This window comes from Nerophis ophidion, linkage group LG03, assembly GCF_033978795.1.
Source record: "Nerophis ophidion isolate RoL-2023_Sa linkage group LG03, RoL_Noph_v1.0, whole genome shotgun sequence".
In the NCBI taxonomy this organism is placed as follows: Eukaryota; Metazoa; Chordata; class Actinopteri; order Syngnathiformes; family Syngnathidae; genus Nerophis; species Nerophis ophidion.
In genome coordinates this window covers 35,217,509-35,234,586 of record NC_084613.1, presented here as the reverse complement: position 1 = coordinate 35,234,586, position 17,078 = coordinate 35,217,509, and the positions used below count along the sequence as shown (strand labels likewise).

Genomic DNA, 17,078 nt, shown 5'->3' with positions numbered 1-17,078 from the left:
GGAGCAACAAACCCCCTGACCAGCACCCATCGTCAGTCCGACGTCATCGACCTTGTATCAGCCTTCTGCGGTCTTTTGAAATTCCTAGTGCGTCTGCTCCCAATACGAAGGTCCTGTAGTCCTGGGTTCAATCCCAGGCTCGGGATCTTTCTGTGTGGAGTTTGCATGTTCTCCCCTTGAATGCGTGGGTTTCCTCCGGGTACTCTGGCTTCCTCCCACTTCCAAAGACATGCACCTGGGATAGGTTGATTGGCAACACTAAATTGGCCCTAGTGTGTGAATGTGAGTGTGAATGTTGTCTGTCTATCTGTGTTGGCCCTGCGATGAGGTGGCGACTTGTCCAGGGTGTACTCCGCCTTCCGCCCGATTGTAGCTGAGATAGGCGCCAGCGCCCCCCGCGACCCCAAAAGGGAATAAGCGGTAGGAAATGGATGGATGAATATATGTGTGTGTGTGTGTGTATATATATATATATATATATATATATATATATATATACATATATATATATATATATATATATATATATATACAAACCCCGTTTCCATATGAGATATATATATATATATATATATATATATATATATATATATATATATATATATATATATATATATATATATATATATATATATATATATATATATATATATATATATACTACACATACCGGTGGGTATACAAACTCCATTTGTGTGTGTGAGGGGGATAGAGGGATTAATATACTTCTGTAAAGATATAGTTATTTGTTTTACATTTATATGTATATACTGTCATATAAATGTATATATATATATATATGTATATATATATATATATATATATATATATATATATATATATATATATATATATATATATATATATATATATATATATATATTACATTGTATGTACAAATATATTTGTTGTTGTAGTGAAAACCTGTCACGTGGTGTTGGTGACAAACCCCAAGATGCAGATATGACAGGCTTGGAAAATGAAAACATGGTTTTAATGTTCAATAAATAAGGCAAGGAAAACACAAACCAGAAACCAGCAAACCAGGACAGGAGTTGGGATCCAGGGAATATCTCTCAGCTTCCAAAAGAAAAGGCAGTCCACAGAAAACAGCAAACAATATTTCAGCACTCACTGGAGGCCAAGGCAGGTTTAAATAATGTCTCTGATTAGTGCTCAGGCAGCAAGTGAGCGGGTGAACACTAATCATAAGCAGGTGGAAATAATAAGTAACCATGGTAACTAAAACAAACAAGGGTACACAAAAAACAGGAACCGAAGGAGTCTTAGATTGAAAATAAAACATATAATACAGATCACTGATCATGACAGAACCCCCCCCTCAAGGACTGTTCACGGATGTCCAAAACCAACAAAAACAAGATAAATAGCCATGTGGGGGCGGAAGGGGGACTTGGCGGTGGGTCGCCAGACCAAGTGTCCCCGCAACCAGCGAGGGAGAGTCAGGTGGCGGCAACGTGTAGAATGCCGCTGTATCTGACGAGGCGGGCGACCCGTGTACGGCCACATCCTTGGGCGCTGAGGTGGGCGCACTTGGCGTGGCGAACATCCAGGGAACAGCCAAATCCGTGGTCAACGAGGAGGTGGGTGTGTCGTCCTCGAAGCAGGCCTGGAAGCTGCGCACGTCGTCCTCGCTGCAGGCGGCGAAGTTTGGCATGGCGGGTCTTGGCTTGGTGGCGCTTGGTGGCGTGGAGCTGCAACTGGCAGGCGCTTGGCGGCGTGGAGCTGCTACTGGCGCCGCTGGTGCTCGGCGTGGGGCTGGCGCTTGCCGTAGACTTGGTGTAAGTCGTGGACTTGGACTTGGTGCTAGCCTTGGGCTTGGACTTGTGGCTGGACTTGGACTTGGAATTGGTGCTGGAATTGGAATTGGTGCTAGCCTTGGACTTGGTGCTAGCCGTGGACTTGGACTTGGTGCTAGACTTGGGGCTGGCCTTGGACTTGGACTTGGTGCAGGTGGTCTAGCTGCAGGTGGAGGTGGCCTAGCTGGGGGTTGCGGCTTGGCAGGCCGAAAGACTGGTGGTGGTGACCGGGCCAGAGGTTGCTGCCTGGTTGGGTGCAGCTGAGTCACCCCACTAGAAGAGCTCCCGGCCCTAGCCACCCCCCCTCAAGGGACGGATCCAAGACGTCCCCAAAGAGGACCACAGACGACAGGGATGGGTGGGAGGGAGCTTGAAAGGAGTCAAAACATCTCCTACATTCGGCCATCGTTGCCAGCATTCTTTCAAGCCTCTCCGTTATAGATATCTCCGTGGGGTTCATATTTGGCAGGAGTATTCTGTCACGTGGTGTGGGTGACGAACCCCAAGATGCAGAGATGACAGGCTTGGAAAATGAAAACATGGTTTTAATGTTCAAAAAATAAGGCAAGGAAAACACAAACCAGAAACCAGCAAGCAGGGACAGGAGTCGGGATCCAGGGAATATCTCTCAGCTTCCAAAAAAAAAGGCAGTGGGCAAACATCAAACAATACTCCAGCACTCACTGGAGGGCAAGGCATGTTTAAATAATGTCTCTGATTAGTGCTCAGGCAGCAGGTGAGCAGGTGAACACTAATCATAAGCAGGTGGAAATTATAAGTAACCATGGTAACTAAAACAAACAAGGGTGCACAAAAAACAAGAACCGAAGGAGTCTTAGCTTTAAAATAAAAAATATAATACAGACCACCGATCATGACAAAATCTAAAAGCAGCTCAGATGGTTTGTTTATTTTCTCTGATCTTTTAGTGTTTTTGTTTCTCTTTTTCGTGCTTAGATGTTTTCGAGTTGAATGTCGTTCTGAGGCTGAACGTCAGCCATCTTGTTCAGGGCAGAATCTTTGAGGATGTGTGAAAGGAGGCGCTGGTAAAACCAGTCCAGGTCCTGAGGGTCCTCCGGCCAGACGAGGTATTCTCTCCTCTGGACAAAGGCTCTGATGGCGTTGTACTTCATCAGCTGGTAGTGCGCCACCTTCAGTCGGATCATCAAATGTGTATCAGCAAAGCTCTCTATCAAATCGATACAGAGTGAGCAGTATCGACTCGACTTTCCAAGTGGAATTTATAATTGTTTTACATTCACGTTCTTTTGCTCAGTGATGCTCCGTTTGAAAAAGGAGCCGATCATATTTATGTCTATCATTACCGATCCTAATGTAAGACAGGAAGACAAATGATTTTCTATTTTCTATGCATTCTAAATCATAAATGAACCCTAGCAAAAGACGGCTAACAATAATGCCGATTGAGAGTCGCTCCATTCTGCCTATAAAGTGCTCTTTAAAAACCTCCATCAATGGTTTATATACATGCTGTAAGTATATATGTAATGGAATAACATTCATAATAACATGTAATATTTACTGATTTTGACATTTTTAAACATACGGTGGCGTATTGATTTCACAGATCATCAGAATGTTCACTTTCCCTTCAACAACAACAAGACTGCTAATCATGGCAGTCTTGGTGAGGGACAAAGACTACTTTGGAACAAATGATGATCCACCCATCCATTAATTTTCTACCGCTTGTCCCTTTTGGGTTCGCGGGGGGTGCTGGAGCCTATCTCAGCTGCATTTGGCGGAAGGTGGGGTACACCCTGGACAAGCTGCAAATGATGGTCCAGAAATTTATATTTTTGAGCCTGAACAAAAGGAGGATGAGGATTAGCTGTGTGTCACTTACTGTACAATGTCTGCTCTCACTTGGATAATGACTGATGGGATGTTTTTATCTTCACCCTTACATAAAGGGTTAAAAAATGAGTGTCTTTTAATGTCTTTCTGCCCATCTCTGGGTCTAAGTTGGATGTCAGCCTTGAACAACTTCCACAAGAGGCATGATTTATATTCTAGAATTAACTTTCGCCAACTCAGAGGCGATGCAGCAGCACAACATGTCAATATAGCAGCATAAGCTAGTTAGCTCTCTGTGATCTAAAATTATTTTGTCTGTGTTAGTGCTTATGATAACAATATTGCTAATAATTGTTAATATTCAGGTCACCACATGTAAATGGAGTATTGTTGGCACTTCTTTTTTATGTGCCAATAGAGTACTCCTATTGGATGCATGGTTAGCCACCTCTTACTTGCCATATTTTACGATTTAGAATGCATAAAAAAGCCAAAAAACACGTGTTCTTGTCTTACATAAGGACTGTGAATGATAGTTCCTTTTTGAGTAACAAATCCAGAAGAAATATGAGCTAAGAAGAAAGTACCTTTCCAACCACCAGCATGATGAGAACATTTTGCAGCTCATTCAGCATGCGGCCCTGCGCCATAGTAAATGCCTCCAAGCACCAGCCGTCTGAAAAGAAAACATTTGGCATGTTTGGCAGCAGTCAGGTTTCCTCAAAACATGTCATTTGATTACAGGGAGTAACACATTACTTTTACTCAGTTACATTTACTCAAGTAACCTGTTGGATACATTGTACTTGTCAGAGTAGATTTAATGTCACATACTTTTACTTGAGTATTTCTGTGAAGAAGAAACACTGTTTTGACTTTGTTACACTGACTTTCATTCCAATCGTTACATTTATTTACATCACAATTATTTACAATTCCTTGACCCCAAAAGGGACAAGCAGTAGAAAATGGATGGATGGATGGATGGATGATTGAGGTTTGGGGAGACGTATTGATTAGTCAGCCAGCCTTCTTCTGGAAGGCACGGTCACCTGAGTGGTCTTGACCAATCCAACGTAAGCACTAGTGACGTTTGACTACAGTCCACCGATCAAACAGAGTCTGGCAGTCTACATGGCGAGGAACAACAAGCCAAGTGCCAGAAAGTTTCCAAAGAAGACCCTTCAATTAATGACGCCAGGACATCCCGGCCATTTGAGACAACTAAGCAGAAACCTCCTTAAACAGTTGACACTTCTACTGTATTTACAGTCCCACATAAATCAATAAGCTGAAATGATCACAATTGCCCCCTGGTGTACGACAGGCACACTGCGTATGGCCAGCAGTCACATTAGAATTTGCTTCCTGCGTCCAAGGAGTGCAGACGTTCCTCTGTTTGCTCCTGCTTGCTTGCTGCTTTTTCATTCTACAAGTCTTGGATATCATTTACATCCTTTCCATTTAAGTGAACCAAGACTGTCTGAATCATTTGTATGCTTTCAATTTATTGATTGTATTATTTTTAGTGTTTTTTACAACCTATCTGACAAGTCAGCGACGACAACCCTCTCAACATGGCTGAAGGAGTCACTCAAACATACTTGCCAACCCTCCTGGATTTTCCGGGAAACTCCCGAAATTCAGCGCTTCTCCCGAAAACCTCCCGGAAGAAATTTTCTCCCGAAAATCTCGCGAAATTCAGCCGGAACTGGAGGCCACGCCCCCTCCAGCTCTTTGCGGACTTGAGTGGGGACAGCATGTTTTCACATCCGCTTTCCCACTATATAAACGGCTTGCCTGCCCAATCACGTTACAACATCTACGGATTTTAATAAAAAACTGCACACACAAGGAGACGAAGCAGAAAAACGTGGAAGTTACAGCCATGGTGACCCCTTCTGTAATAGAGTGATCTATGTTGTCTGTTGACATCTCCTGGTGAATGTTGGCTATAGCGTTGCTTTTTGATTGGCCAACGATTTACATGGTGTTGCGCACCTGACGGCAAGTGAGGGAGTCTGTTCTGAAGTCCACCGTAAAGAGACGTAACTCCATCACCTCGCCTGGTTATTAACTCCAACCAAAAATATTACACCGTTGACGAGCAAAATGAACTGACTTAAGTGGCATGTAGATGTAGTCAATAACAGACTTAAATGTACATGTACATGTAGTCAATGACAGACTTAAATGTACATGTAGATGTAGTCTATGACAGACTTAAATGTATATGTAAATCTAGTCAATGACAGACTTAAATGTACTTGTAGATGTAATGAATGACAGACTTGAACGTACTGTCGATATAGTCAATGACAGACCTAAATGTCATGTAGATGTAGTCAATGACAGACTTAAAGGTACATGTAGATGTAGTCAATGACAGACTTAAATGTACAAGTCAATGTAGTCAATGTCAAACTTAAATGTACTTGTAGATGTAATGAATGACGGACTTGAACGTACATGCCGATATAGTCAATGACAGACCTAAATTGTCATGTAGATGTAGTCAATTACAGACTTAAAAGTACATGTAAATGTAGCCAATGACGAACTTAAATGTACATGTAGATGTAGTCAATGACAGACTTAAATGTCTATGTAGATGTAGTCAATGACAGAATTAAATGTGTATGTAGACCAGTGGTTCTTAACCTGGGTTTGACTGAACGCTAGGGGTTCGGCGGAGCCTCCGCCGCGGAGATCAAGACGCACACGACTCATTGTATAAAAAAAAAAACTTCTCCCTATCGGCGAATTATGGATACCCTCAAACAATGTTCCCTATAATTTTCCATATGCGTGAGCAAACGAAAAAACTCCTTTAGCATTCAGTGGAGCACATGTGAGCACACCTGTCCCAAACCTGACTAAATAACATCCATCCATCCATCCATTTTTCTACCGCTTATTCCCTTTTGGGATCGCGGGGGGGGGGGGGGGGGGGCTGGCGCCTATCTCAGCTACAACCGGGCGGAAGGCGGTTTACACCCTGGACAAGTTGCCACCTCATCACAGGGCCAACACAGATAGACAGACAACATTCACACTCACATTCACACACTAGGGCACATGTGAGCACACCTGTCCCAAACCTGACTAAATAACAAATTAAATACATTTTATTATTATAATCAAATGGAATACAATGATTTGCAGATCATTTTCAACCCATATTCAATTGAATGCACTACAAAGACAACAATTTAATGTTCAAACTGATAAACATTTTTTTTTTTTTTTGCAAATAATCATTAACTTTAGAATTTGATGCCAGCAACACGTGACAAAGAAGTTGGGAAAGGTGGCAATAAATACTGATAAAGTTGAGGAATGCTCATCGAAAACTTATTTGGAACATCCCACAGGTGTGCAGGCTAATTGGGAATAGGTGGGTGCCATGATTGGGTATAAAAACAGCTTCCCAAAAATTCTCAGTCTTTCACAAGAAAGGATGGGGCGAGGTACACCCCTTTATCCACAACTGCGTGAGAAAATAGTCAAACAGTTTAAGAAGAACATTTCTCAAAGTGCAATTGCAAGAAATTTATGGACTTCAACATCTACGGTCCATATTATCATCAAAAGTTTCAGATAATCTGGAGAAATCCCTCCACGTAAGCGGAATGGCCGGAAACCAACATTGAATGACCGTTACCTTCGATCCCTCAGACTGCACTGTATCAGGAACCGACATCAATCTCTAAAGGATATCACCACATGGGCTCAGGAACACTTCAGCAAACCACTGTCCCAAAATCAGTTTGTCGCAAAATCTGAAAGTACAAGTTTAAGCTCTACTATGCAAAGTGAAAGCCATCCATCAACAAAACCCAGAAACGCCGCCAGCTTCGCTGGGCCTATGCTCATCTAAAATGGACTGATGCAAATTGGAAAAATGTTCTGTGGTCTGACGAGTCCACATTTCAAATTGGTTTTGGAAATATTCGACACTGTGTTATCCGGACCAAAGGGGAAAATAACCATCCGGATTGTTCTAGGCGCAAAGATGAAAAGCCAGCATGTGTGATGGTATGGGGGTGTATTAGTGGCCAAGGAATGGGTAACTTACACATCTGTGAAGGCACCATTAATGCTGAAAGGTACATACAGGTTTGTGGGCAACATATGTTGCCGTCCAAGCAACGTTATCATGGACGCCCCCTGCTTATTTTAGCAAGACAATGCCAAGCTACGTGTCACAACATTGTGGCTTCGTAATAAAAGAGTGCGGGTACTAGACTGGCCTGCCTGCAGTCCAGACCTGTCTCCCATCGAGAATGTGCTGCTCATTATGAAGCGTAAAATACGACAGTGGAGACCCCGGACTGTTGAACGGCTGAAGCTCTACATAAAACAAGAATGGTAAATAATTCCACTTTCAAAGCTTCAACAATTAGTTTCCTCAGTTCCCAAACGTTTATTGAGTGTTGTTAAAAGAAAAGGTGATGTTACAGAGTGGTGAACATGACCTTTTCCAACTACTTTGGCACGTGTTGCAGCAATGAAATTCTAAGTTAATTATTATTTGCAAAAAGAAATAGAGTTTATGAGTTTGAACATCAAATATGTTGTCTTTGTAGTACATTCAACTGAATATGGGTTGAAAAGGATTTGCAAATCATTGTATTCTGTTTATATTTACATCTAACGCAATTTCCCAACTCATATGGAAACAGGGTTTGGAGATGTAGTCAATGCCAGACTTAAATGTACATGTAGATGTAGTCAATGACACTTATATGTAATGCAGATGTAGCCAATTATATACTTAATATGCATATAGATATAATCAATGACACTTAAATGTAATGCAGATGTAGCCGATTATATACTTAATGTGCATATAGCTGTAATCAATGACAGACTTAAAAGAACATGTCGATGTAGTCAATGACAGAACTAAACGTACATGTAAATGAAGTCAATGACAAACTTAAATGTAAATAGCCAATGACAGACTTAAATGTACATGTAGATGTAGTTGATGACAGACTTAAATATACATGTAGATGTAGTCAAGTACAGACTAAAATGTACATATAGATGTAGCCAATGACGGACTGAAATGAACATGTCGATGTAGTCAGTGACAGACTTAAATGTACATGTTGATGGAGTCAATGATGGACTTAAATGTACATGTAGATGTAGTAAAGCACGGTTTAAAATGTGCATGTAGAAGTAGCCAATGACCGACTCAAATGTACATGTAAATGTAGTCAATGACAAACTTAAATGTACATAGTCGATGACAGACTTAAATGTATGTAGATGTAGTCAAATACAGACTAAAATGTACATGAAAAAGTGGCCAATGACAATTTAAATGTACATTTAGATATAGCCAATGACAGATTTAAATGTACATAATGGTGTAGTCAATGACGGACTTAAATGTACACGCAGATGTAGTCAATGACAGACTTAAATGTACATATCGATGTAGTCAATGACAGACTTAAATGAACATGTAGATGAAGTCAATGACAGACTTAAATGTACATGTAGATGTAGTCAATGATAGACTTAACTGTACATGTAGATGTAGTTAATTACGGATTAAAATCTGCATGTAGAAGTAGCTAATGACAGACTTAAATGTACATGTAGATGTAACCAATGCCAGACTTTAAAGTACATGTATATGTAGTCAATGACCTACTTAAATATACATGTAGATATAGTCAATGACACTTATGTGTAATGCAGATGTAGCCAATTGTACACTTAATGTGCATATAGATGTAATCAATGACAGACCTAAATGTACATAGTCGATGATAGACTTAAATGTCTATGTAGATGTAGTCAATGACAAACTTAAATGTACATGTAGATGTGGTCAAGTACGGACTGAAATGTAGATATAGCCAATGCCAGACATTAAAATACATGTTTATTTAGTCAATGACAGACTTAAATGTACATGTAGATGTAGCCCATGACAAACTTAAATGTACATGTAGATGTAGCCCATGACAAACTTAAATGTACATGTAGATGTAGTAAATGAGAGAGACTTCAATGTACATGTAGTTGTAGTCAAGGACAGACTTATATATATATATTTGGATGTAGTCAATGACACTTAAATATAATGCAGATGTAGCCAATTGTATGTGCAGATAGATGTAGTCAATGATAGACTTAAATGAACATGTTGATATAGTCAATGACGGACATAAATGTAAATTAGATGTAGTCAATGATAGACTTAAATGTACATGTAATTGTAGTAAATGACAGACTTAAATGTACATGTAGATGTAGTCAATAACAGACTTAAATGTACATGTAAATGTAGTCAATGACAGATTTAAATGGCACTTAGATGTAGTCAGTGACAGACTTAAATGAACATTTAGATGTAGTCAGTGACAGATTTAAATGGCATGTAGATGTAGTCAATGACATACTTAAATGTGCATGTAGATGTAGTCAATGACAGACTTATATGTGCATGTAGATGTAGCCCATGGCATAATTTAATGTACATGTAGATGTAGCCATTGACAGACTGAAATGAACATGTCGATGTAGTCAGTGACAGACTTAACTATACATGTAGATGGAGTCAATGATGGACTTAAATGTACAAGTAAATGTAATCAATAACATACTTATGTACATGTACTAGTAGTCAATGAAAGACAAAAATGTACATCTGTATGTAGTCAATGACAGACCTAAATATACATTTAAATGTAGTCAATGACAGACTTAAATTTGATGCAGATGTAGCCAATGATATACTTAATGTGCGAAGGGATGTAGTCAATGACAGACTTACATGTGCATGTAGCTGGAGTCAATAATATACCTAAAATTACATGTAAATGTAGTCAATTACAGACTTAAATGTACATGTAGATGTCCTCAATGACAGACTTAAATGTGCATGTCGATGTAGTCAATGACAGACTTAAATGTGCATGCAGCTGGAGTCAATGATAGACCTAAAATTACATGTAAATGTAGTCAATTACAGACTTAAATGTACATGTAGATGTCGTCAATGACAGACTTAAATGTACATTTAGATGTATTCAGTGACATAATTAAACGTATATTTAGATGTAGTTGATGACAGACCTAAATGTACATTCAGATGTAGTCAATGACAGACTTTAATGTCAGGTAGATGTAACTGATATACTTAAACGCGCATATATATACGTAGTCAATGACGGACTGAAATATTTATATAGATGTTGTAAATGGCAGACCTAAATGTACATATATATATGTAGCCAATGACAGACTTAAATGCACATGCAGATTTAGCCAATGACTTAAATGTACTTAAGTATGCACATACAAAATGTATGTGCAATGTTCAAATCTAGCCTGAAAACACTTATCTAATTGTGCAACTGAAAGTATTTTATTTGCAACATTTCAATTGTAATTAATTCTGATTTATTTGACAAAGCAGACTCATTAAGTGCACAGAAACATCCATCCATCCATCCATCCATTTACTACCGCTTGTCCCTTTTGGGGACTGTAAAAAGTGACAGCACAAATTTTCAATAATTACTATATAACTGGTAAAAAAGAACATTAATTTGATGTGCTGTCATCTGTGTCAGTAGAAATGCACACATTTTTATTTAGCCGACAAAAATTACACTTCCAATGAGAGAAAAAATGTTGTAGTAAATTATATAAATTTTATGTTTTACATGCACACACATGGTCACAAGCACACAGATATGCGTACCCACACACACGCACACACACGCATGCACGCACGCACGCGCGTGTACACACACACATACGCACGCACACACGCACGCACAAACACACACACACACACACACACACACACATACACACATACACATACACACTCAACTACAGTTGTAGTCCAAGAATCATTAAAATAGCTACTAAATTAGTCAGAAGTTAGTCAAAAATGACTAAATACTTGAATAGTATTTTTCACAGAATACTCATTTACTCTTGCGCGAGTAATTATTTTTACCGACTATTTTTTACTTTCACTTGTGTCATATTATTCTATACTCTTATTTGAGTAAAACTTTTGTGTAATCTACCCCCCTCTGGTTGCTAACATGTATGCTAACTACAGCACAGCGAATGGGAATCACCACAAGTAAACGCTAAAAAGCTGAAATACCCAAACACAGCAGAGATTGGATTGTTTAGTAAGGTTCTCGGTCTACTCTGGTGGATTGCAGAGAATTCGATCAAACTTGGCTATCTGCCATCGACTATTAGGAAGAATTACAAGTCTTAGCATGATGAACCTGTAGAAAAATCATTACTGGAGCAGTGAGGGAGTCTTCCTGCCCAAGTGATCTAGTTGTAACTACACCTGGCAGTGGCACCTGGCACCAGGTCTGACGGTGGTGCATCTCAGAACATCCTCTCAACACAAACGTTCTACTCAGGGGCCTCAAGTACTTGACTAAAAAGAAAAAGCGGAGGTGCAACGTTCGACGATTCAACTGGTTAAATAGTCGACTATTCTAGGACACCCTAGATATTTTAATTTTGATTTTTATGTAAATTGGCCCTAGTGTGTGAATGTGAGTGTGAATGTTGTCTGTTTATATGTTTTGGCCCTGCGATGAGGTGGAGACTTGTCCAGGGTGTACCCCGCCTTCCGCCCGATTGTAGCTGAGATTGGCGCCAGCGCCCCCCGCGACCCCAAAAGGGAATAAGCAGTAGAAAATGGATGGATGGATGTCTTCATACGATATTTTGTACTTTTTTTCAACCGAGAAGCAAACATTTTCTTCGGAGGATTTGGGAAAAATATTCCAAGCAATTCTTTAAAACTTAGCCAGCTCACTGACAAACTGTTTTTACTTTTACAATTTTAGGAGCTCAACAGCACATATGAAGTCAATAAATACCCTAGTTTTCCTTGTATAAATCTTAGACATCTGGTAGGAGTCTGTAGAATTGCAATAAAAATACCTTTAAGAAACTCTTTGGAGACCACACAAACAGTCTTGCGACTGCCCCAGATGGCATCTCTGATGTTGGAGATATGGTCTTCGCCAGGCAGGAAGTCTCTGGCCTCAAAACAACAGCGCAGGATGTTCTCCTCAGAAAACTTGTTGTCCAGTTTCTTGAGTAAAGCCGCCTCCACCCACATGTAGTCGGTGTTGCTGAAGCAGAGGTAGGCATCGAACTGGACGTCCGCCAAAGCAGGCAACGTTTTAGGACCTTCAAGAACCCTATCGACAACCTTTTTGTAGATGATGTAGATGTGCCCTCGTAGACGGGCGTATGCGATCCCACAGTTGGTGACAATTACGATGAGGAGGACAGAGACGATGAACAGCGCAAACTTTAGGTCTTGGACTGCCAGCTCGTCATCGACCTCACATGGCTCGACAATCTGGGAGTAGTTCAGCAGTGGACGATCGTAGTGAACAGCTGGAAACTCACATCGGTATTCTTCGACCGAACTAAAGAAGGTTACATTTGTCACGCTCATCCACTTCAAGAAACCTTCAAGATTGCAGTCACAGTGAAACCGGTTTTCCATCAGACTGAGGAACAAAAGGGATTTAAAGGTCTCGGGATCCGGGGAGGCCAAAAAGTTTCTGGAGAGGTCAAGTCTTTTAAGGCTGTCGGGAAAAAGATTGGGCTGGAGATAAGTCAAGCCATTGGATGACAGGTCAATCTCTATGACAGAAATAAGACCATTGAAAATGGATTGTGGGAGACTCATGAGGGAGTTGAAGCTTAAATTCAGAGCGACCAGATTATTTAGATGATGAAACACTTCAAGGCATGTGTCCTGAGCCCAAACAACCTGCAAAGAACTATCATGAAGATCCAGTACTTGTAAGCTATGATTAAAAGGCATCGAGACATTTAGACCGAGTCTACACCACTTGATGAAGTTACCACCGAAGAAGAATTTCCGAAGATGCGTAAAAGTAGTTAATGTGCGATAAACATCCTCCAGGTTAGTTAACCGGTTATTTGTCACGTCCACGTAGATTGAATTTATACTGAGTTTATCTATATTATAAAGATCTACCAAGCGATTGTCACCCAGAAGGAGAAATTCCAGGTTTGGTAAAGATGCGGGAAAACCCAAGTTCCTCAAAGAGTTTCCTGTCAGATATAACGCTCGTAATTTGGGAAGACCTTTGAAGACCTGATCCCCCAATACTCCGATGTTATTAAAAGACAAATCCAGAACTCGAAGTTCTGTCAGACTACTAAATGTGTGAGAATATACCTCTCCAAGAATGTTGAAGGACAGGTTCACCATTCTTACATTCCCCTGGAGACCACTGAAGGCTTTGTCGTTAATTTGATTGATTTTGTTTTGCGACACATCAATTATTATTGCATTTGTCAGACGACTAAAGACTGCCCTCTGTAAGGCAAATATTCGATTGTTTGACAAATCGAAAATACTTAATGAACTGTTTGCCAGACCTTCAAATGTGTGCCTATCTGGATCTGGTAGGTTGTCATGTGAGAACCCTTTGCCCAAGAATCCGGAAAATATGAGATGAGCAATAGGGGTCCCTTGGATGGCCTTGAAGAACAGTTCAGTTGTGTTCACGTTGAACCCGCTGGTGGATAAATCAAGAACATTGAAGGCCATTCCTCGAAACGGATTTCCGCATTTTTTCCAATCGAAACCGAAAGAGGCCATTTTGTACAAGTGATTGGAGTGTAAGTTGAAGTGTGTGAAGTATTTCCCGCTGAAACTAACGAGATCTCCCTCGCATAGTCGTTCAATCTCATTCAGCTTGAGGTCCACCTGTGTCAACTTTGACAGACCGAGAAAGAAAAGTCCAGGTTTTAGTCTTCGTATTGTGTTTCCAAAAAGATTGAGCAATTCTAAGGACAAAAGTGGCTCCAAATATCTGTCCGACATTATGGAGTCTGTCAAGCGGCAGTTGTCCATAAAGAGGTGTTTCAAATGGACCAGCCCTGCAAAAGCTCGGAGCTCCAGTTTCAGGCCAAGATTGCTACCCAGAACCAAACGTGTCAACTTTGTCTGACTGAAAAAAGAGTTATTTCGAATTACAAGCGGCACAAACTGCTTCCCAAGGTCTAGTTCCAGCAGCTGCTCCAAATTTTCTAGTGATGTGCTGTTAATCTCGCTGATGTAGTTGAGCTCTAAGTAGAGGTGGCTGATGTTTGGGGGCAGAGCCGGCACCCACAGGTGGTTCTGTCCATGACAAGCAGCTACAGGGCCGTAGATCTGACATCTTGAGGAGCATGCTAGTACCTGTGGACGAAAAACAAACAGCATTATTGGAATCTGTTTATGTTAATGCCTATCTGATTTGCTGACTGATGTCGAAATAAGAGGTTGTCAACAAAACCGAAACGGATTGTTTGCACATTTACTTAAGATAAACTTAGGATAATAAATGAAAATCAAGCATTTAAGAGCATACATGCTGATATATGTTATACACACATCAAACAATGCTGCTGCCCTCTATCCCATTTTCTCTTCCTCTGTACCTCTCCTCTGTCCCTCTACTCTGTTCTTCTATACTGTCCCTTTGACTATGTTCTCCTACTCTGTTCTTTTACGGCGTCCCTTTAACACTGTCCCTCTACTCTGTTGTTTTACTGTCCTTCCCAATCTCCTCTGTCAATCTACTCAGTGCTTTTACTCTGTCCTTCGACTGTGTCTCTCTACTCTGTCCCTCTACTCGGTGTCCCTCTACTCTAAGCCTGGGCAATTATTTTGCCTCGGGGGGCCAAATTTTGAGAAAAAAATGTGTCTGGGGGCTGGTATGTCTGACTTTTACGAACACTAATACAAAACCTCACAATATTGTCTGATTGAAAGCTAAAAACGTTATGACAGACCGCCGTAAAAACAGAATGGAATTTTATGTTTTTATTGAATGCAACACCCAGAATGTACATGAAAATAAAGAATATGGGATTTACAAAATTAACTATGAATGATAAAACACTGAACATTGCCAACATATGAATGTCACACCCTCTCTTGATCAACATATTTTACAATCAAGCGAAATGCAACAACAATGCAACAAACAGCAAAGTATGAATGCGAAGGCTAAAAAAGAAAAAGAAAAAAAACACTCACAATGTAATATATCTGATACATAATAATAATAATAATGATGGATTAGATTTATATAGAGCCTTTTCAAGACACCCAAATCCCTTCACAGAAAAGTGGGAACCCATCATTCATGCACTCCACATTCACTCCCCATTGTAGACACAGCTGGCCTGGGGTAGACTGACGGAATTGTGGCTGCCAGTTTGTGCCTACAGCCCCTCTGATCACCTCCCATCATTCATTCACCAGTGTGAGCGGCACTACGGGCAAGGGTGAAGTGATTTTGATAGCTACAGGCGGGGAGCGAAGCTGCAATCCTCAAGTTTCTGGCACGGCTGTTCTACCTACCACGCCAAGCTTAACGGGCCGCATGTTGCCCCCAGGGCCTTAATTTGTCCAGGTCTGCTCTACTCTGTCTTTGTACTCTGTATTTCTACTAGGGCTGCAACAACTGATCGATTAAAACGATTAAATTTGTTTATAAAAATAGTTGGCAATTAATTTAGTCATCGATTCGTTGGATCTATGCTATGCGCATGCGCTGCGGCTACGTCTCATGAGGTGGCAGTAAGCCAGCCAATGATGTGTCATGTGCAGCTCACGTGACCATGCCGTCTCCTTCATGGAAACGTTCGAAAAATGGCGGAGGGAAACAGTACGGCTAGTTCAGCGGAGAAACATCTTGAGGTTAGAGCTTCAATGGAGAAAAGTGTACGACCTGAGGCATCCAAAGTGTGGGAACACTTTACTTTAAAGACTTCAAAGAAGACAGTTTCCTGCAAAATGTGCAGCATTGACCTCGCGTGGCACAGAAGGACAACATAGCTTCGGGAGCACCTGAAGCGGAAACATGGAGCCATGGATGAAGGGAAGAAGTCATGGTACGTAACTTCAAGTCCAGAGTCCGGACAAATTTATCTTTTGTGTCCGTCTTTGTGTGTTTTTGATCTTTTGTTAACAAGGAGATTTTTTTTTAAGGCAGCACTGCAGCAACAGTATTTGTATTAACTTTCAGAGTGCTAGGAATGTTTTGCAGAGTTCGACGACTTCATTTTCTGTGTTAAGGGTCGCAAGAGGCATTCATGAGTTAAGCACGGCAGCTCTTTTCTCTGAGTAACGTTGCCGTTATCCCTTTCTTGCAACGCGGGGCTGATAATGTGTCTCCGGCACATTTGACTCCGTTTTGAGAGCGAAAACGCACGGTTAGCAATTTGGAAATAAACGTAACGGACAGTAATATCTCAGGTTAGTTTCATAATGGATCAATTTAGCCGGGCCCCATAAAGCCATATAAATGTATTTAAATTTGAGTGACACTTTAGTATAACTAAACGTTATGCAGGTGCTGGAATATTTCATGCTATTATTCA

The 17,078-nt window shown here is 40.7% G+C and overlaps 1 protein-coding gene across 1 annotated transcript in view; it reads right to left on the bottom strand.

Annotated features, from left to right (window-relative positions):
* Positions 1–996: 996 nt before the first annotated feature.
* Positions 997–17,078, bottom strand: part of LOC133549527 (toll-like receptor 5) — a 23,942-nt gene continuing 7,860 nt past the window's right edge. The window contains exons 4-6 of the mRNA XM_061895022.1: positions 12,597–14,886; positions 4,226–4,314; positions 997–2,971 (exon numbers count right to left, since the gene is read on the bottom strand). Of these exons, the coding sequence (XP_061751006.1) occupies positions 2,774–2,971; positions 4,226–4,314; positions 12,597–14,886 (2,577 nt within the window). The 3' untranslated portion in view covers positions 997–2,773. The remainder of the gene's footprint in view (positions 2,972–4,225; positions 4,315–12,596; positions 14,887–17,078) is intronic.